The sequence below is a fragment of the Pelobates fuscus genome, chromosome 3 (genome assembly GCF_036172605.1).
Source record: "Pelobates fuscus isolate aPelFus1 chromosome 3, aPelFus1.pri, whole genome shotgun sequence".
Taxonomy (NCBI): domain Eukaryota; kingdom Metazoa; phylum Chordata; class Amphibia; order Anura; family Pelobatidae; genus Pelobates; species Pelobates fuscus.
The window spans coordinates 150,696,621-150,718,466 of NC_086319.1; the positions used below are offsets into that span (position 1 = coordinate 150,696,621).

At 39.4% G+C, this 21,846-nt stretch overlaps 1 protein-coding gene across 1 annotated transcript in view; it reads left to right on the plus strand.

The window, feature by feature from the left end:
• Nucleotides 1-21,550, plus strand: part of CTNNA1 (catenin alpha 1) — a 39,278-nt gene extending 17,728 nt beyond the window's left edge. Inside the window, exons 6-18 of the mRNA XM_063447525.1 lie at nt 2,241-2,504; nt 2,971-3,174; nt 3,765-3,845; nt 4,798-4,950; nt 6,006-6,098; nt 7,216-7,372; nt 7,966-8,166; nt 8,627-8,778; nt 10,868-10,978; nt 11,150-11,331; nt 13,831-13,936; nt 16,477-16,611; nt 20,850-21,550. Coding sequence (XP_063303595.1) covers nt 2,241-2,504; nt 2,971-3,174; nt 3,765-3,845; nt 4,798-4,950; nt 6,006-6,098; nt 7,216-7,372; nt 7,966-8,166; nt 8,627-8,778; nt 10,868-10,978; nt 11,150-11,331; nt 13,831-13,936; nt 16,477-16,611; nt 20,850-21,137 — 2,127 coding nt within the window. The 3' untranslated portion in view covers nt 21,138-21,550. The remainder of the gene's footprint in view (nt 1-2,240; nt 2,505-2,970; nt 3,175-3,764; nt 3,846-4,797; nt 4,951-6,005; nt 6,099-7,215; nt 7,373-7,965; nt 8,167-8,626; nt 8,779-10,867; nt 10,979-11,149; nt 11,332-13,830; nt 13,937-16,476; nt 16,612-20,849) is intronic.
• The last annotated feature ends 296 nt before the right edge of the window (nt 21,551-21,846 follow it).

Consider the following 21,846-nt stretch of genomic DNA (forward strand, 5'->3'; position numbering starts at 1 on the left):
CGCCTCACACACACACACACTCGCCTCACACACACACACTCGCCTCACACACACACACACACTCGCCTCACACACACACACACTCGCCTCACACACACACACACTCGCCTCACACACACACACACACTCGCCTCACACACACACTCGCCTCACACACACACTCGCCTCACACACACACTCGCCTCACACACACACTCGCCTCACACACACACACTCGCCTCACACACACACTCGCCTCACACACACACTCGCCTCACACACACACTCTCCTCACACACACACTCTCCTCACACACACACTCTCCTCACACACACACTCTCCTCACACACACTCTCCTCACACACACACTCTCCTCACACACACTCTCCTCACACACACACTCTCCTCACACACACACTCTCCTCACACACACACACACTCGCCTCACACACACACACACTCGCCTCACACACACACACTCGCCTCACACACACACACTCGCCTCACACACACACACACTCGCCTCACACACACACACACTCGCCTCACACACACACTCGCCTCACACACACACTCGCCTCACACACACACACTCGCCTCACACACACACACTCGCCTCACACACACACACTCGCCTCACACACACACACTCCTCACACACACACTCTCCTCACACACACACTCTCCTCACACACACACTCTCCTCACACACACACTCTCCTCACACACACACACTCTCCTCACACACACACACTCTCCTCACACACACACACTCTCCTCACACACACACACTCTCCTCACACACACTCTCCTCACACACACACACTCTCCTCACACACACTCTCCTCACACACACTCTCCTCACACACACACACTCTCCTCACACACACACACTCTCCTCACACACACTCTCCTCACACACACACTCTCCTCACACACACACTCTCCTCACACACACACTCTCCTCACACACACACTCTCCTCACACACACACTCTCCTCACACACACACTCTCCTCACACACACTCTCCTCACACACACACACACACACTCGCCTCACACACACACACACTCGCCTCACACACACACACACTCGCCTCACACACACACACACTCGCCTCACACACACACACACTCGCCTCACACACACACACACACACACATTCGCCTCACACACACACACGCCTCACACACACACTCGCCTCACACACACATTCGCCTCACACACACACTCTCCTCACACACACACTCTCCTCACACACACACTCTCCTCACACACACACTCTCCTCACACACACACTCTCCTCACACACACACTCTCCTCACACACACACTCTCCTCACACACACACTCTCCTCACACACACACTCTCCTCACACACACACTCTCCTCACACACACACTCTCCTCACACACACACTCTCCTCACACACACACTCTCCTCACACACACACTCTCCTCACACACACACTCTCCTCACACACACACTCTCCTCACACACACACTCTCCTCACACACACACTCGCCTCACACACACACTCGCCACACACACTCGCCACACTCGCCACACACACTCGCCACACACACACACTCGCCACACACACACACACACTCGCCACACACACACACACACACTCGCCACACACACACACACACACTCGCCACACACACACACACACTCGCCACACACACACACACACTCGCCACACACACACTCGCCACACACTACACACATATATTCTTGAAAACATAAATTCTGACTGGCATGTATATTTTGTGCATTTACCTTTTAATAATTTTCAAAGGAATAAATAATAAACCGTAGATTTGTGTAGAAATGGTTTATTTTTTCAAAATGGTAAATGTACAGGTTATCGGCCTGAAAGTTCACAGATTATCAGGATCTGCTCTAAAAAAAATCCATATAGATCGATCCCTACTTAAAAGCTGTAGGCCACAATTCCTCCCAACCTCCCAGTGCTTGTTGGCAAGGTGTTTTACTGATATCGCCTATTGAATGGTAGCTTTTAGTAGAACTTTTCCTTAATTTACATTTTTTTCCGGGTCACACATACGTGTTCTGTGTTTTTTTTTTTTTTTTTTTTTTTTTAAATTTTTTAAAATTAATTTTATAGCAAAACTAAAAATAAGTCTAAATCCACAAAAATCAGGACATTGTTTGTGTGCCAACATTAACACATTTGCTGTCCAGCAATTAAATGTGTTTTTTTTTTATTTTATTTTTTATTTTTTTTGTTCTAGGAACTGAAGGATGTGGGACACAGGGATCAGATGGCTGCTGCCCGTGGCATTTTGCAAAAGAACATTCCAATACTGTACACTGCTTCACAGGCATGCCTGCAGCATCCTGATGTTGCTGCTTACAAGGCCAATAGAGATTTGATCTACAAACAGCTTCAACAGGCTGTCAATGGAATCTCAAATGCAGCTCAAGCCACAGCATCTGAGGAAGTTGGGCAGCAACAAGGAGGTGGAGAGCTAGCCATTGCATTGAACAATTTTGATGTTAGTATTTTTTTTTTTTATTGTTTTTATTGTTTATTTTTATTGTGCAGTTGTTTACAGAGCATTTAAATGACGCCACAACAGCGTAGACGTTAATCCGTACAGCATAAACAATGGCACGGAAAACAGTGCACCTTTTTATAGTAAAACAATTCTGAGACTGAACATAACATGTATATTACGGATTGAACTGAGCTGTATACAGGTGGGTCGGGTATCTCTAGCATCATGTTCAAACCCTAGGCATTTTCGTAGTATTTGACATCGAGATCATATTACTTTGTAGACATAGTACCTAAGGCTACGGTCATCCCTGTTGCCATTAGTAAGCGGGGCTTCCGCCCTGTTAAGGAAAAATTTAAATGCGTACCTAGCACATAATCTAAAACAGTAATTTTCTGTATAAATTGTTTCTCATTCCTTCATGTAATGCTTATGTACACTTTTTTTTTTTTTTTTTAAACAGAAACAAATTATTGTGGATCCTCTTGGCTTCAGTGAAGAAAGATTTAGACCTTCGCTGGAGGAACGTCTAGAGAGCATAATTAGTGGTGCTGCCCTAATGGCGGATTCATCTTGCACTCGTGATGACCGTCGGGAACGCATAGTTGCTGAATGTAATTCGGTTCGACAAGCTTTGCAGGATCTTCTTTCTGAATATATGGGAAATGTAAGACTTCTATTTTGCACTCTCAGAACCTAGGCTAATGTTGTCTTAAGTCCGATAACTTGGGTAACTACGGAACAGATTTTTATAGCAACTTATTAGTCCAACTCAAGCAGCACAACTGGCTTTCATGATCATGAAATACAAGCCTTAATTAATTGGCTGCCTGTTTAAAATTCTAAAGCTAGCCTGGTAGCCTGTGTTTTGTCTATGGGTATTGTGTACACACTGCATTTTAAGTAATTTTTGTAGGAAAGATTAAGTAGTGTGTACTCCAACCCCTTAAGGTAATCATAGGCAGAATATAACTGTTAAAATGTGGAATTTTAACTCGTGGTCTGATGCCTGCCAGCCCTCAACATATTCATGTTGATGATAATCTGTTGCTGTGTAAACCTACTTGAAGAATACTGTGAGCGAACCCATACTTGCCAACCACTTTGGTTCTTAGCATAGTTACTGGTAAGACCCACCCATATTATTAACAAAGTGTTTAAAAAGTGTGATGTATATATTCTCCATTTACGTACTAGGTATAACATCTGTGAACAAATATTTGGTTTAACTGACATTTACAATGTGTTTGTTTGCAGACTGGCCGCAAAGAAAGAAGCGACACCCTAAATTCTGCAATTGAGAAAATGACGAAGAAAACCAGGGACTTGCGCAGACAGGTATTTAAAATGTTGTGCCCTGTTCCAGGAACTGAACTTGTGTAATGTCCATACAATGCGGTTCTAAAAGTATGGTGATAGTCTAAATGTATACCAATAATTTCCGAACAGGAGCAAAGCTAATGCAGCAACCACTAATATTGAGGGTGTCTGGGGACTTTGACACTGTAATCATTAGTGTGCTGTAGTGGTTATGTTGCACAGACTGCTACTTTAATATCCTGTGGTGTATTCAAATATTGCCATGCTTCCCTTAGGGCCACGGTATTAATGGCATCCGCCAAATGGTTTCTGTTGCCATGTTGTCTGACACACAAGCTTAGTTGGTATACATGTTTTCCTTCAGGTTCAAGTATACAACTGGGCACGGAATAACCACCAGCAGCCCACTGGAGGGGGATTCTCTCCCACTATTCATCACCATTTCATGCAGCCTAGTGGTTAACACTGATAAAAGTAACTCTGTCTGATCCTCTGCTAACCCTTAGAGGTAATCTGGTGGATGGACCGTTTTTAAAGTAGTTACACAAACAAGAGCTCAGCATCTGTATATCTCTTTAACCGAGGATGCCAGGCACACAGCTCACTTCATTCTTGGGTCCTCCTAATGAGCAAATTCACTTGCACATGTCCAAAATATTTTGTGCACTGTGAGCTTACATTACGTTACATTAGTAATAATCTCTGAGCACTCTGGTGAACAAAACCATTTTAACTAGGATTGATTGATTCATCTGTTCTGGAACATGAATTGCTATTGACCATTTGTGGACATGGAGTTGACAGCCATCCAGTGCCAGTTTGACTGCACTGCAAAGGTCAAGTGATTTGGCTGTCCAGGGGTATTTGTTACGATTTGTAATGCTTTGAGTGTCTTTGTTTTGAATACTTCTCTCTCTCTCCCACCTCTCCATATACCGTAGTTTTTAATGATCCAAACTTTTACTTGTAGCTCCGTAAAGCTGTTATGGACCATGTCTCTGATTCTTTCCTGGAAACAAATGTACCTCTGCTTGTTCTAATTGAAGCCGCAAAGAATGGGAATGAGAAGGAAGTAAAGGAATATGCACAAGTATTTCGTGAACATGCCAATAAGTTGATTGAGGTAAAACGCTGCTGCTACTCTTAGTATGACCTGAAGGGGGGTGTGGAGGACTATTTTGAAATTGTCTGTACATGCCAGAAAGTGTTGTCTTTGCTAGATTACATGTAATTGGGACTAGTCTTCTGACCGTTCACTTGTCTACTTTGTGTGTACTCTAAACTGCAGACAGACGTAATCCAGTAACTTGGGAGAAAAAGGGGAACTGGAGAGGTTATAATGTGTTTAATGTAGGCAAGTTAGTTATGGACTTCTAAATTTCCAAGTTATGAAAATTGACACCACACTGCTGTGCATTTGAAACATCAAAACAAACTAGTGTGAAATCCAACCATCAGATCGTGGGTTCCAAATATTTTATTGTAGTAGGAATAAAGCAGAGCCATTTATGAAGCCATTAATTGTGTTGCCAATTATTCTATGCTCCAGGGCACAATAAACAAACTGTTTTTATGCTGACATGGCTTATCTCCTGATTTGTAATTACATGTGTGAAGATTTCATGTTATCCATTGATGTTTATTACACCAAAACACAATTTCACTCATTTAAGATGAAATTTGTTATGCAGAGTGTATTTATAGTATTAATTTTATATTAAAGCCTTTTTAGGTTGTTTTTTTTTGTAGTTCTCATTACATTGATGCGTTGCAGCAAACATGGTTTATATCCAATATGCGATAAGAAAATGTACATGTCTCCTAATTATTTTCATAAGGAGGCAGCTGTTGCTTTATTAATCTAGGAAAAGTAACCCTTAATGGTTATTCAATGTCTGTTGAATTACCTATGTGGTGTCTATTTGCTTTCTGAAAGTGTCCTCCATGCAGACATAATTCTCCTAAAAACAAAATGTAAGATGCTAAATCTACTGATCCTTGCCTGTGGGTTAGTCGTGTGTGTGTGTGTGTGTGTGTGTGTGTGTGTGTGTTTTTTTTTTGTTTTTTTTTTTTTTTTTATATATATATATTTTCACCAATCAGACTAAATATTTTCTATCCCTACATTATAACAAGTTGACATGAAATTTGCCTGACTGAAATGTTCTTTTCTTATAGGTGGCTAATTTGGCATGCTCAATATCCAATAATGAAGAAGGTGTCAAGCTTGTTCGCATGTCGGCTAATCAACTTGAAGCGCTCTGTCCTCAGGTTTGTAATGGTTAGACGCCTTCACTTAGACTTGTAAAATGTATTTCCAAAAATCTGAAGAAGAAAACTATTGTTTTAAACTAACAACGCTTTAGCAGTGCCACTTGAACATGTGCCAGTTTCTCAATGTGAAACCATATATACCTTTTGGTCTTTGAGTTGCAAAAAAATCTACTTTGTTAGCATTCTGTTACAGTAATAATTTTGTTAGTTTATTTGTGAAGCCACACTTGAACTTGTATTACTGGACTCTCCATCAATATTTCATCAAGAAAGATCAAGAGATTTAAAACTAATCACTTGTAGAGTGCCAATGTGACTTGTCTTCACTCTGTACAATATTCTCTGCGTGGCCTGCTTCCATGTTCGCAAAGTATATTGATGAACAGCAAGCCCCAGCTACTTCCGTGTTTTGGCCGTGAAACGCATGACTCCATTGGTAGGCGTGCGCGATGATGTCTCATCGCTCGGACGAAACCGGAAAAAAAACTGCAAGAGATTATTGGACTTTTTGGGACATTTGGGGAGGTATAAAGGACTGGGGAGGGAAGGGGGAAGTATTACTATTTAGCTAAGCAGATTATCCCCTATATTTTGTGTATATATTTCGTGGAAGACGAGGAAGTTTTCGGGGTACCTTTGGAAGCTTCACCTTGCACAGGGAAGATTGTCTGCTAACCTCTTATTTGCACTTATGGTTTGTGTACGCACATTTTGTTTTACTTGCACCACTGTAGTTTTAACCCTGCCGTCTACATTAGTTTTGTAGAAATGTTTTTATATTGCAGGGTTAAGCACACCTCTGGTGGCTATCACATATTGAATTTCTTCAAATGAGAAGCATTTGACTGGACGTGCTTGCCACATAGATTGTGCCCAAAGTTGCTCTGAGGAGCATTGGTTTGGACATTCATTGTGGAAGCAATTCCTCCACGATAATGTCATGGAAGGTGCAGAGGGAATCACTGGGGGAGTTTTGGTGCTGAAAAAAATAAAAACACTTAAGGAACTTGTTGGATTTGTAGGATATTGCGATAAACAATCTCATTGTTGGTACTGGTCATTCAAATTGTGATTCTGATATTCTGAGACTTGTCCTATCCTTTGCTTTATTAAGGTAATCAATGCAGCATTGGCATTAGCAGCAAAACCAAACAGCAAGCTGGCACAAGAGACTATGGATCTTTTCAAAGAACAATGGGAAAAGCAAGTTCGTGTTCTGACTGATGCTGTTGACGACATTACTTCAATTGATGACTTCTTGGCCGTCTCAGGTACCTTGTGTTTAACATTTAGCATCCCCCCCCACCCCCCCATTGTGAGAGTATTTCTTGAATTTTTTTTTTTTTTTTTGTTCCAAACTGGGCATTAGCCTTGGAAACCTAAGGACAACTGCATGGGCTGGAGCAGGCCAGGAGTATGGAGGCTCTGCAGAGGTGTAGTGTGATTGGGACACTGATACCTACATCCCCCTTACTTCCAGATAATACAGCACCCTATGCCACCCCCAACAAACAAAACAAAATATGTCCAGGCTTTTTTCCTGAAAGGGTCAGGAGTAGTGTGTGTGTGTGTGTGTGTGTGTGTGTGTATATAAACAGTCAAACAAGACGTTGGTACATTTAGGGCTTCATAGCATCCTTAACTCTTGAGGCAGAAGTTTCACTTCTCCCTTTAAAAAAAAATGTTTTAACCTAAAAAATTGTTTACCAAAATAAAAGTTGTCACTACAGATTCCTTGGACTTCTATATACTTTAGTAAACCATAGTGGCTATGGTGCTTACAGTGTTTGCTTTAGTTTTGATGGTTTTTCACTTCCAAATCTAATTGGTGTCTGTGTTTTTTTTTGTTTTGTTTTTTTTTCAGAGAATCATATTTTGGAAGATGTCAATAAATGTGTTATAGCTCTTCAAGAGAAAGATATAGATGGCTTGGATCGAACAGCTGGTGCAATTCGTGGACGTGCCGCAAGAGTCATACATGTTGTCACTTCAGAAATGGATAACTATGAACCTGGAATATATACTGAAAAGGTTCTCGAGGCCACCAAGCTGTTATCAAACACTGGTATGAGAGAATTGTATCTACAATCACTCACACCATTTACAGGACACTGTTGTGCAAGCACACTAAACTTGTATTTACATTTTGTGTTCTGTGCACAATGATTGATATGGCAATGGACTTAGGGTGAAAACATGCACTTTATTAATGGCACTCTTATTGGTTTTGGTCCCCTTCCAACCCCCCACCCGAATTTCACTTCTGAATGGAAGTGGCATGGTTCCGTTTTGGTGTTTGTAGTTCATGTTTTGCCATCCATGTGGACACCTGGAGGTCTGCTTTTGCATCCAATCTTTAGATCTATTTGAAAATCCTAGAGAATAGAAGTTTTGCACGTATCTTAACAGACTAAAAACAAATGTCAAGCACCTTCTGGTCTCAAGGAGGATACCTATATCTATAAAAAAAATTACAACCATCTAATGCACTTTTAACATGAGTAATCTGATTGTATTACTTGTAGTTATGCCACGTTTCACGGAACAAGTTGAAGCTGCAGTGGAAGCCCTCAGCGGAGAGTCTAATCTGCCAGTGGATGAAAATGAATTTATTGATGCATCAAGATTAGTATATGATGGAATTCGTGACATTCGGAAAGCTGTACTGATGATCAGAGTAAGTTTGCCTTTGGTGGTAAAACTATTTTGTGTGTGTGTAACTAATCAAACACTTGGTAAAGGATGCTGTTGCAGTCTGTTTTAATGGAGGGGAAAGAAAACCCTCATGGTTTGGAAACTGTAAAATGCAAGATGCACTGATAGGTGCAGTGAATAACATTGGTTACATCGTTACAATGACACCGGTCAATGGGTGGGATATAAAGCATCAAGTGAAGTCAGTTGTTCAATTTGATGTGTTGGGTGAAAAGATCTGAGTGACTGACCCAGGAATCTAGCCTTCACCATTTGGTACTTGTCAGAGTATCTCCAAAACAGCAAGTCTTGTAGGGTGTACCCAGTTTGCAGTGTTTAGTACCTACCAAAATTGTGCAAGTAAGGACAACCGGTGTCAGGGCCATGGGCACTCAAGGCTCAATGAGGGGAGAGAAGGCTAGCCCATCTTATCACACATAAGAGCTACTGTAGCTCAAATTTCTGAAAAACTTAAAGCTGCCCATGACAGGAAGGTGTCAGTACAAATAGTCTGGTCTGTTGAATCCCATTTTCTCTTAGACCATGTGGATGGCTATGTGTGTGTGTGATGTTTACTTGGGAAGGAAATAGCAGCAGGATGCACTATGGGAGAGGCAGGCCTTTGGAGACATTATGCTCTGGCCAATATTCTGCTGGGGTCCTGGCAATCATGTTGATGTTACTTTGACATTACCACCTACCTAGAGTTTGTTGCAGACCACGTACATCCCTTCATGGCAATGGTGTTCCCTGGTGGCAGTGGCCTTTTTCAGCAGGATCATGCACACTGCACAAATTGTTCAAGAATGGTTTGCGGAACATGACTAGTTCAACGTGTTGCCTTGGCCTCCATATTCCCCAGATCTCAATCCGAGCCTTTGTGGGATGTGCTAAAAAAGTAGAACGTGATGGCGGATAACTATTCGGCCCATCTAGACTGCCCAATTTTCTAAATGCTTTAATCTGCCTCTTGTATCTAGGATAGCCTTATGCTTTCTCTGTAACAACAAATGCAATCTATGGAGGCCCCACCTCACAACTTGCAGGAATTAAAGGATCTGCTTCTAGGATCTTGGTGCCAGATGAGGGATCTTGCCTCGACGCAAAAAAAACCTCTTTGGGCACCATTAGTGGGACATAGTACACTGATCAGACAACATTAAAACCACCTGCCTATTACTGTATGTTACACAAATAGAACTGGAAGGACAGTCATGGTGATAACACAAGCTTCGGGTGTTGACCAACACCCGTTGTTTTAAGGCTACTAATTTTATTAAAATGTTACCTTCTGTATCTTATGGATTACCAAGATGTGTAGTTTTTCCCTCAAAGGCCTTGTACATTTATTTTGTCGTATTTACCCCAAGTAATACGCATCAGCAAGGTGTCAAATTTGCAGTTTCAACTCCTCCCACAAATAATCTAATAGGAAGCTGTGAAACTAGCACTCAGAAAAGCTTTTATGCTTTTATTGCGTCTGTTTGCTGTAATATTTGGATCCGTCATTTAGAAAAAATGTGTAATTGGAAAATTTGAGTCTTAAATCTTTCCCTGGTTTGAATGTCTGCAACAGTCACCTGTGTTGATATACTTGAATGCAGTCTTCCATATTGTTACCAGTTTTAGAGAGTAATGTTTGTGTTATGCATATCTGTCTTCATTATCAAAACAAAAAATGAAGGAAGTCTTAACAATTTGTTAGAACAGACCTACTTTTTTGGAGTCTTGGGTTTTGTCAAGTTCAGAGTATGTATGGGTTTTCATGTATCAGCAATTTGCTGGGTATCTGATCCCATCCTCCCAGGCATTGGCACATTATACAACTTTTTTTTTTTTTTTTTTTTTTTTTTTTTTAAGCTGGATTTAAAACCTTTTGTATCAAATGACAAGTGGCACCATGAGATTTACTTTCCTTCACAAACCTATTCTACCCACTGTTAAGAAGCCTCTTGCAATGTGTGCATTGTTTGTTGTAATCTAATCTTAAAGGTTACCTCTTATGACAAAACCACTTAATCCTAAATGATAGAGAACCCAGTTTCATTTTCTTTTCCTATCTTCTTTTCTAGACCCCTGATGAGTTGGATGATTCGGACTTTGAGCCAGATGACTTTGATGCCAGGAGCAGAACCAGTGTACAGACTGCAGATGATCAGCTTATTGCTGGACAAAGTGCACGGGTAAACTTTTAGCTCATCAACTGACACCTTAAAGTCAAAACTACAGTATTGTTCCCCTCATAATACATTTTAATATATACAAACAAACACTATACAGATGTCGGTGTTGGCGTACTATGGCATTTTAGATTTTACAATTTAGAGGTAATCTTATATTTATCTTTATTCCAGGCAATCATGGCTCAGCTTCCTCAAGAACAAAAGGCTAAAATTGCCGAGCAAGTTGCTAGCTTCCAAGAAGAAAAGAGTAAACTGGATGCTGAAGTGTCAAAATGGGATGATAGCGGAAATGATATAATTGTTCTGGCCAAGCAGATGTGTATGATCATGATGGAGATGACTGATTTCACAAGGTGAGGCTTCACAACCAATCTGTGACATGACTAAAGAATACGTTTTTAAAGGCTTTGCTTGACAAATATTTAAACCAGCAAGCAAACCGTTTAAACAAATATACAAACCAGAATAAAGCAAGACAAACTTTTAAAAGTATATAATGTTCATAAACTTACTATAAACCTGGTCAAATTGTATAGTTAGACACACCTCTCAGCTAGGAGAGTTTCTTCAGCACCCCCATCTTTTCCACCCATCTCCGTTTCAGACCAACTGCCTAACTCCTTAAGGACTGCGGACGTAATAGGTACGTCTGACAAAACCGGTCCTTAAGGAGGTACGTCCACGGCAAATATATTACCCAATCGCTGCTGTTTCCCCGCCGGCGAACATTGTTGCTCCCGGTCTGGGGGCACTGTCTGACAGTCCAGCCAGTCCCCCCTCAGCAAATTAGGCCCCCGCTGGCCATGTGATCACTCTGAAAGAGTGATCACATGGCTGCAATAGGTGTCCATAGTGCTGCCTGTAGGACAGGCAGTCTCCCTGCTTCTGTTTTTAAAAAAAAATTAAAATTAAAGTATGTATGTCAAGAAGAGAGCACTCTGGAGTCTTTGTAATAAATTCAGTGTCAAACTATTGCTTTATTTTTCAAAAACAGTGATACAACATATAAGTCGAAGATTCAGTCTTTGTAGACTTTTTTTTTTTTTCAAGAGAAAAGTGGAAAAATGTCTGCATAGATTGAAACGTCGACTTATGTTGTATCACTGTTTTTGCAAAATAAAGCAACAGTTTGAAACTGAATTTATTACAATGACTCGAGTGCTCTCTACTTGGATGAGAGAGACTTTTCTGAACACAAATATTAGTGTTTCAAAACCGTAAAACCATCACAGCAATGATGGTCAGTGAAAGCAACGTTTTTTTTGCATTTTTCACATAAATGAGTATAACAGTACTCCCCCCCCCCCCCCTCCTCCCCCCTGGCCATACCCCATATTGAATACCATTGGTTGTCTACTTTAAATAAAATCTGTACATGTGAGGTGTGATTCAGAAATTTGACAGATAAGTGTTACACAAAAATATATTTTGAAAACCGTAATGTCCTACTTGTACTTCTAGCCCTATAACTTGCAAACAAAAAATCGAATAACATGTTAACATTGGGTATTTCTAAACTCAGGACAACATTTAGAAACCACTGGTGTTTTTTGGCGGTGGTAGATGCGCGTTAGAAAAGGGGTGTGTGTTTGTTAATTTTTTCCAATCATTTTATATTTTTATAGTAAATTATGATATGATAATAATATCTTTAGAAAGACAATTTAATGGCAAGGAAAAAATGTATAATATGTGTGGGTACAGTAAATGAGACGAAAAATTACAGCTAAACACACAAGTGAAATTTACACATTTCACTTGTATAATGGAACCAGGTTCACTAATCAACTCCGCAAATGTCACACTTGCATTTAAATACACGTATGCGTATTACATTTAGTAACTGTTAAAGAGGAAAGTGTCCACAAAGCAGTGGGTGCAAACCTGTTTAACAAAGCAGGTTAAAATGGATTTCAAAAGAAGGATCTTCAAACTGCAGGAAGAGAGGATAGCTTGAAAAGCTAAGGTGGTGGTAAGAAATAGATGGGGGGGGGGGGGGGGGAAATTACCTGTCAGACACAGCCAAGTGTTAATTCCGACCTGCCATACAAGCACCAGGCGAGTCAAAGATGGCCGCCACGCAGCCACATATCTTGAGACAAGCAGGCCAGGAGTCCAGAACTGGAGAGAAGTCTAAGGAAAAAAATTTGAAAAGCTATGCAGAGAATTTTGGAACCGTATAGAATACCTACCTTGCCTGCTCCACCGCAGACTCCAGAAGCCACTCTGGCTCATTGTCCCACCACTGAGCCGGGAGCCCATGTGGAGCTGATTCCACAGCACCATTCTCACAATTTTGTGTCCTCTTAAGTCACTGCAAACTAAAAAATACAGGTCTCATTATTCCTGCAATTTACGTATTAGAGTAGGAGAGGGCATTAAGGGTTACCCCAACTAAAGAAGGGGTTTTAATAAACTCATGCCTTGGTCTAGTAATGATTCTTACCTCTGGTAGCAAAGTTAACTAATTCTGTATGTGCAGTATTACTGAAATCCTGTACGTACAGACTCCAAACACCCAGATCACTTCAAAGCAATTGAAGTTTATATTTGAAGCAATAGCCTAATTGTAGGTTAAATGGCAACACTGATACCAGGCTTTTCTGATGTGTTTTTTTTTTTTTTTCTTTTTAAATCTATTTTGCTGCTACTCTATAAACATCAGCAGGGACTTTTTTTTTTTTCTCTGACTTGTGGTTTGGGGGGTTTGTACATCTGCACAGTTGCAATACAACTGAATTAAACACTTGCCAGCATGTAACAAGACCAAGCAAGGTTGTGGTGTTATTTTTTTTTTTATTATTTTTTTGTGGATTTGGTTTAAGAGTAATGGACTTTCATTTCTTTTACAGAGGAAAAGGACCCCTTAAAAATACATCAGATGTAATTAGTGCTGCCAAGAAAATAGCAGAAGCTGGATCACGAATGGATAAGTTGGGCCGTACCATTGCTGACCATGTAAGTACCATATATTTGTAGGACTTTAGAGAATGTGTGTAAACGGTGTTATCGGTGTTATAAATGATGGTGATGTAGCTCAACAAAGTTGGACAGCAAAATAATCTTTACATTTGTAAGCTCTGAAAGATTGAAGGGCAGAATGAGGGGCTTCTTCAAAAAAGAGAAAATTGTATTCCAGTAAATTGTTAAATTCTACCTTCTCCTTTGGGCTCTCTTGAAGATGAGATAAAGGAGACTCTCTCACTCTTTCAAAATTCTCAGTAGTTAGACTTTCAACCATACGAAGGAAACATCTCCAAGAAGTAAGGCATAACAGTGTTTAATTGGAAAATTACAAAAGTAACACAAGTGGCACTACTAAATAGGCAGCTGTGGCAGTGGGCTTTCCTAACATGTTTCGTACCATTGGGTACTTAATAATAGACCCAAATAAAATGATTCTATCCAATTTGGAGATTTTTGTTTCCAAGTAATTACAACTCTTGGCAAACCAGTCTCACACTGGGTTTTTAAACCCTATTTTATTGATACTGTTTATGGTTGGAAAATATTTGCATTAAAAGAACACTAGCATTATGAATAAAAGTCTATTCATAATGCTATAGTGTGCTGCAAACTGTTTAGGTATCTTGTCAGAAGATTAAAAAAATAAAAACTAAGGCAATTAAATCCTTTTTTAAGTGGAGGCTAGGAGCAGCATATGAATGAGAAGTTTCACTTGGTTCTCACTGTGAAGGGCCTCTAGTGGCTGTCAGGAATACTGACTGCCATTAGGGTTGTGTTTAAAGGGAACCTCTCATGCCCAACAGTACTTCTGTGCTTGTTAAATTCTATCTGTACATTGTGCTAGCAAATGCATAGTTTGGAAGAAATGCCTATTTAAAATGTTTTTGGTTTTTTTTTTTTTTTTTTTTTTTTTTCTTTCTTCATCTGATTCTGTTCCTAGACAGACACTTAATGTCGAGGAATTGAGAGGCATGGAGAGCAGAGAAGAGGTCCCTCTGCTCTTCACCCATAGCAACCATAGTGCATGCTCCTTGGTTGCTATGGTAATTCTCTAGCTCGCGCAGGATAGGAAGTATGAACTAAGTGAAGTCACATCACTCTATTACCAGATGCTGGCAACAAAGCCAGCTTGTCTGCCTAACTGAAGTTTTTTTTTTTTTTTTTTTTTTTCTTCCCCTTTCTTGGGGATGTGTCCCCAAGCAGGGGAAATAAACGAAGAGCACAAGAGGAACGCAGTTGGACAGGAGGTTGGTGTTACAGAAGTGTAACACTCACCTCTTTAATTAGATCTTGGCTGTGGAGTGAAGGGCCAAGTACAGCATATGACCGTTTCCCTTTTAAGCATTACCGGAACTACTAAACGGCCATATATTTTAGATTGCAAGGTTAATTTATCTAATCATAAATTTAAAATATACTGTCTAGATAACTGTAAAGTGTAAGTAAATTGGGGGGAAAATACGATCTAGACAAGTGACATTGCAAAAACACGTAACGTGAAAGTGAGATGAAAATGTAAAGGGATGCTGGAGAAATACTAAAAGGGGAAGATTTCAGTTTTGAAACTGAAATTAAAATAGAACATTTATTAATAAAAACGCTTTTAAATCGATTATTCGGTCTCAACACCCTCAATTTAAATTTGGTCACTAGAGGACACTCTAATACTTGGCTAATGATTTAAGTCAACATAATAATGTTCCTTTAAGGTGGCTTTCTGAAGTTATAGTATCAGGAACACAAACATGTCTTGTTGACACTATAGTGGTAAAATAGGCATTTAGGTGCCAGGCCTTTAAATAGTGTTTAAAATCACTTTTTAAAAATTGTATATTTTTCCCCCCATTGCTGTGCTGTGAAAAGGCAGTATTTACATTAAAAAGACTGCAGAGACAGGCTATCGACCCTAAAGTAAGCTGTTGTGGTGACTATAGTGTCCTCTTTAAGTCAGACTTGTAACAAAGCGTGACTGATGCTTAACTAGCTGTATTTATTCGTGTGTGTATAATATTCTGTAACTTAAAACAAAACTATTTTATATTAACCCATATGGGTTGGAACTCCATTTATGTGCTCCAAACTGAACTTTGTTTCAGTATTTGGATAAAAGTGAGTGCCAGAAAAGCTGCTTTGACATAGAACTCAGCGGAAAGACTTGTGGGGAAAAATAAACCATTAAAGATAATGACACAAAGTTCTACTCTAAGACAAGCACTCTAGGTTAGAGGTGAGAGTGAGCTGGGCACCTAAGTGCCATTAAGAAGGCCTAAAGGAATAATCTGAGCTTTGTAAATGTATTCCACATTGGACCAAGAGACAGGTCTACGAGAAGTAAAATGCTAACTCTGCACCCTGAAAACAATCTAAAGAGATGTGCCACTTTGCTAGCACCTTAGAAGTATTAGCTAGTGTACAGAAGGTTATGTGCATGTCTGTAAAACAATAGAAACATGTAATGAGAAGGACATTGTAAAGGATCTGTAGCAATGGCATTTAAAAACCTTTAATTTTTTTTTTATCCTTGTTTTTAGTGTCCCGATTCTTCCTGCAAGCAAGATCTTGTAGTATATTTGGAACGCATTGCCTTGTATTGCCATCAATTAAATATATGTAGCAAAGTTAAGGCTGAAGTTCAGAATCTTGGAGGAGAACTTGTGGTATCAGGAGTAAGTACTCTTTCTTTATATAACTTTAATACTGCTATTTATTTTATGGTCCCCCAACACAGCTTGAGTGCATTTGAGGTTTCGCCTCATTCATGTTGTGCTTTTCTCTCTAACCAGGCACATGAAAATAAATTTAACCGCGGACGTACCTGGTACGTCATTTAATAAATCGGCACTTACCTGATCGCTGGCGATCCCCTGCCGGCGAACTCAATCCTGGGGTCTGCCTGGGAGCTCAGGCAGACCCCCACTGCCCGATCCGTGTAATCGTTGTGTCCTCGCGATCACATGGCCGGAATAGCCGACTTGTGCAATACCTGCCTGAACTCTCAGGAAGACCCCCTAGTGCCTGGTATATTCTTCAGAAATTCTCAAGATGTCCTGGGTCAAATCCTCATTCGCATATAGGAAAGAAGAAGAAAAAAAGAGGGGACCACTGATGCAGTAACTTAAAGGAGTATGGCCACAGACATCACTGAGGTTAACAAATGCCAACTCACATTTATGGGAGCTATAACCAGGTGTTTTAATCTAAATAAGAGTATTTTTTTATTTTTCGGACTACCTGCTATTTTGGTTAGTCTCTTTAATTTTAAATTTTAAAGCCGGCTGAGTGGAAGTGAAAGCCGCGAGTTACTTCCTCCCACAGAGAGAGAAGCTGCGCGGGAGGGAGGAGGAGGCAGTGAGGACAGGGCTCCTCACTCCCATCAGCCTCATGCACCACACTGGACCCCAGGGAAGCCACCCTCCAGAAAAAGGTAGAAAACTGGGGGGGTGGGCTTAACAAATGTAAATTGTGTGTGTGTGTGTGTGTGTGTGTGTCAGTTTGTCCGTGTGGGTATGCCTGTGTGTGTCTGACACATACAGGCATACTGACAGACACATGCTGGCACATATATTGACACACCGACATATACACGGTCAGATATACTGACACACCATATAAATACATTAACTGTCAGTGTTTGTGTCAGTATGTCTGTCCGTATGTGTCTGAGCATCTGCATGTGTGTCAGGTTGTATATCTGTGTCTGTATCTGCATGTGTTTGTGTGTGTGTGTCTATATCTGTGTGTGTGTCAGTGTATTTTTTTATGTTCATATATCTCAGCATTCAACACGAACACCAAAAGTATATATAAACTCACCACTACATTCAAAAACCAACACTACATATAAATGCATGCTTGATTCAAACTCTAACACCACATACAAACACATCCATACAAAAACATGCTTCCATTCAAACACACAAACACGGCTCAGTACTACATAGAACCATGCAAGCGTGGGAAACTGGTAGAGCCCCAGTCGTCAAAGCATTATTGGAGTTGCCCTTTTTGGCCAAGCTTGAGATTGGTGGGCTCAAATATTTCTTGCACCAGGGCTCTTTCTACTTTAGTTCTGCCACTGCATTGGGGTGGAGAGCGTGATTGCATGCCAGGGAGTGGTGAGGGGAGCAGAGACCAGGGGCCCAAAGTAAATGCTTTGTAAATCAATATTAGACGGATATATATTTTTAGTGTGTTATATATACACACACACAAACTTAGGGGGATGGTTGCACTCACCTAAACATGCTTAAATGGGGTGCTGCTGGGGGCCATATTATACAATAAACAATACACAAGATCCAGCGCACTCTCCTATCTACTAAACAGCAACTTCAGTGTTGACAGATTTTATTCGTTTTTAAAAGTGTTTTTTTTTTGTTGTTTTTTTGTTTTTTTTTCAAAAACACCTAATCTAGGCAAAAAAAATAATGGGGATTTAGTTACATTATATGATCATACATTGCATGAGCCTCAGATGGAATTTTTTCCCAAGTAAGTGGTTAATCTCATAAGAGCAGACATTAGACCAGGGGTAGGCAACCTTCGGCTCTCCAGATGTTGTGGACTACATCCCCCATAATGCTCTTACACACATAATGCTGGCAAAGCATCATGGGAGGTGTAGTCCAAAACATCTGCAGAGCCGAAGGTTGCCTATGCCTGCATTAGACTGTGAGAGTAGGACCTGCCAAAGATGGGGTACATTGACGTTGTGGCAGGCTCATGCAATGTATGATCATATAATGTAACTAAATCCCCATTATTTTTTTTGCCTAGATTAGGTGTTTTTGAAAAAAACTTTTAAAAACTAATAAAATCTGTCAACATTGAAGTTGCTGTTTAGTAGATAGGAGAGTGCGCTGGTTCTTGTGTATTGTGTTTATTATATATAATATATATATATATATATATATATATATATATATATATATATTCAGAAATGACCACACTCCAAGGACTTTATAGAGATTTTCAAATAAAATTTTACTTTTATTCAATCCATTTAAAAAGTCAACGTTTCAGCTCCCACAGGGAGCTTTCATCAGGACAAAACATGTTTTGCGGTCATTTCTGCTATGTCTACATGATCCTTGCCAGCACCGGGCACCACAGGGTTACACCAGGAGTGCTCTCTCGCGCGCTCTCTCCTCCATTTTGAATACCATGGGTTGTCTACTTTTACAAATGGTATGCCATGATTGGTTTAATTTTCATTCATGTGCTGCTATACGGTCTCAAAGGCAACATAGGCCCTGCAAACCAATCTGGCAAATTTCAATGTGCAAACATGGAATAGGGGAAAGCCCTACATTTGACCCCAGTAAGTTTGCAAAAACCCATAAAACTTGTACATTGAGGTACTGTTGTACTCATTATATGTTGCTGAACACATATTGGGGTTTTCTTTGTCAGTAATCCATAACCGGAACTGAAAATCCATGCCTAAAGTACGTTTGTGAAAAATAACACAAAAAAAGACTACCCAAAAGTTTGACAAAGACTGGTGGTAGAATTGGTGCATGGAAAGTGTTAAAATACCACCATTTGAAATACCCTAGGGTGTCTACTTTTCAAAAATATATGGTTTGATGGAAGTAAATTAGATAGGCCGTCTTCAAAAATGTCCCAAGTAGGACATGGGTGCATGATGACCAGCAGTGAAAATTCCAAGTTGGAAAACTGGAATGCGCACCCTCCAAATGTGGTATTTTTTTAGCCCCCAGAGAACCCAACACACCTATACATGGGTGGTATCACTGGACTCGGGAGATGTTGCTAAAAACGTTGGGGTGTTCTTTAGCAGTAATCATTTAATGTTCTCAGTACATGTATTCTTAAATTGCTATGTGTGTCAAAAAAATAGCCAATTATTTTGTTTTAAATTTGGCATAGACTGGGGGTAAAATAGTTGCATGAAGAGTCAAAATACCCCAGGTTTAATACATTAGGTTGTCTTCTTTTAAAAAAAAAATATATACATATTCAGGGATTTCCGACGGATCAGTGTTACAATGTAACCTTTTTGTTAATTTTGGGGAACAAAATTGTTTGGAAATTGTAAAGTGCTACTTGTACTTATTGCCCTATAACTTTCAATAAAAAGCTAACATGTAAACATTGGGTATTTATAAACTCAGGACAAAATTTAAACTATTTAGCACGGGTGTTTTTTGGCGGTTGTAGATACGTAACTGATTTTGGGGGTCAAAGTTAGAAAAGGTGTGTTTTTGTACATTTTTTTTTTTTTTCATATTTTATAATTTATAGTAAATTATGATATGATGAAAATAATTGTATCTTTAAAAATACCATTTAATGGTGAGAAACTGTATAATATGTGTGGGTACAGTAAATGAGTAAGAGGAACATTACAGCTAAACACAAACACCGTGGAAATGTAAAAAGAGCCCTGCTCCTTAACGGCAAGTAAATTGGAAAAACTGTCTGGTCACTAAGGGGTTATAGGTGATACCTGTAGCATGGCTTAGTAAGAAACAATACTTGCAAAACCTTTTTTCCCTTTGTTTGGAGCAGTATAAGGTGATAGTTTGTTTGGTAGACATATGATTGATTAGTTTATACTAGTGTATAAATCTGGTATCTTCATTCCATTTGCTATAAATACCCAGGCCTTGTTTATTAACCGCCAGTATTGGGTGCAAAGAGATGAACCAAGCAAACCATGAGCTTTTGGTAATACAACTTGCCTCTGATGTAACCATGTCAATGAAGGATGTGTATATTCTACATGTTGGCTCCATTGGTTTCATCTGCATGAGTATAGATTGGCATTACATCATTGTTAGAAACAAGAAATTGCTTTTCATGGTTGAACAGCCTTTTGTTTTATAGATGTTTGTAAGCTAAATTGTAACTGAAATAAACCTTTTTCTTAATATTTTAGGTTGATAGTGCTATGTCCCTCATTCAAGCTGCTAAAAATCTGATGAATGCTGTAGTGCAAACCGTTAAAGCTTCATATGTAGCTTCTACGAAATACCAGAAGTCACAAGGAATGGCATCTTTGAATCTTCCAGCAGTTTCATGGAAAATGAAGGCTCCAGAGAAGAAGCCTCTTGTCAAAAGAGAGAAGCAGGATGAAACCCAAACAAAAATAAAACGGGCATCCCAGAAGAAACATGTTAATCCTGTTCAGGCTCTCAGTGAATTTAAGGCAATGGAAAGCATATAAATCTATATTTAACTCTACATATTCATGCTTCCAATGTTGCTTTTGTTTTTTCTTCTAAAGTTTTAAGACTCACAAATTTTTGCAAAATGTAAATTAAAATTTCCAAAATATAAAAGAACATTTCTATTGACTTTTCTTGCAGAACTAATTAGAAAACTTTTGGAATAGTTTTTATAGCAATCTTACAGTTTTATGTGCGTGTGTAATCTATTAATTTTTACTCAAGATGGGTGTGTTTCTATTTTGCAAATTGCTATGGTATGAGGTTATTACTGCCACACATTGTTTCTAAAAAATTTTTTTTCTTTTTCTTAAGGATATACATATTGAGCTTTACAATGCATTTCAAATCTCTTTTGCAAGATTATGTAGCTGCTGTGTATTTTTGGTTAATAAAGTCCTTTTATAGTTAACTTTGGTTCTTTTCTTTCTCTCTTTCTCCCTGCTGTATATATAACTTTTTGTTTTAAAAGGACCCCCTTGACACTTAAACATTTTGAATGCTTTTGTATGTTTTTATTTTCATTGTGCAATATTAAACAACGTTGCCTCCTTAGCCCCAACAGCTTATGCAGGCATAATTATAACATTTCGTACAAGTTCGTAACACTGGCAGTTTTAGCATCATTTTTATAAGTGGTAATAATCCCATCATATAACATGCTAATTAATAATACGATCTTAATATAGAGATAAGTCTGCCACCTTA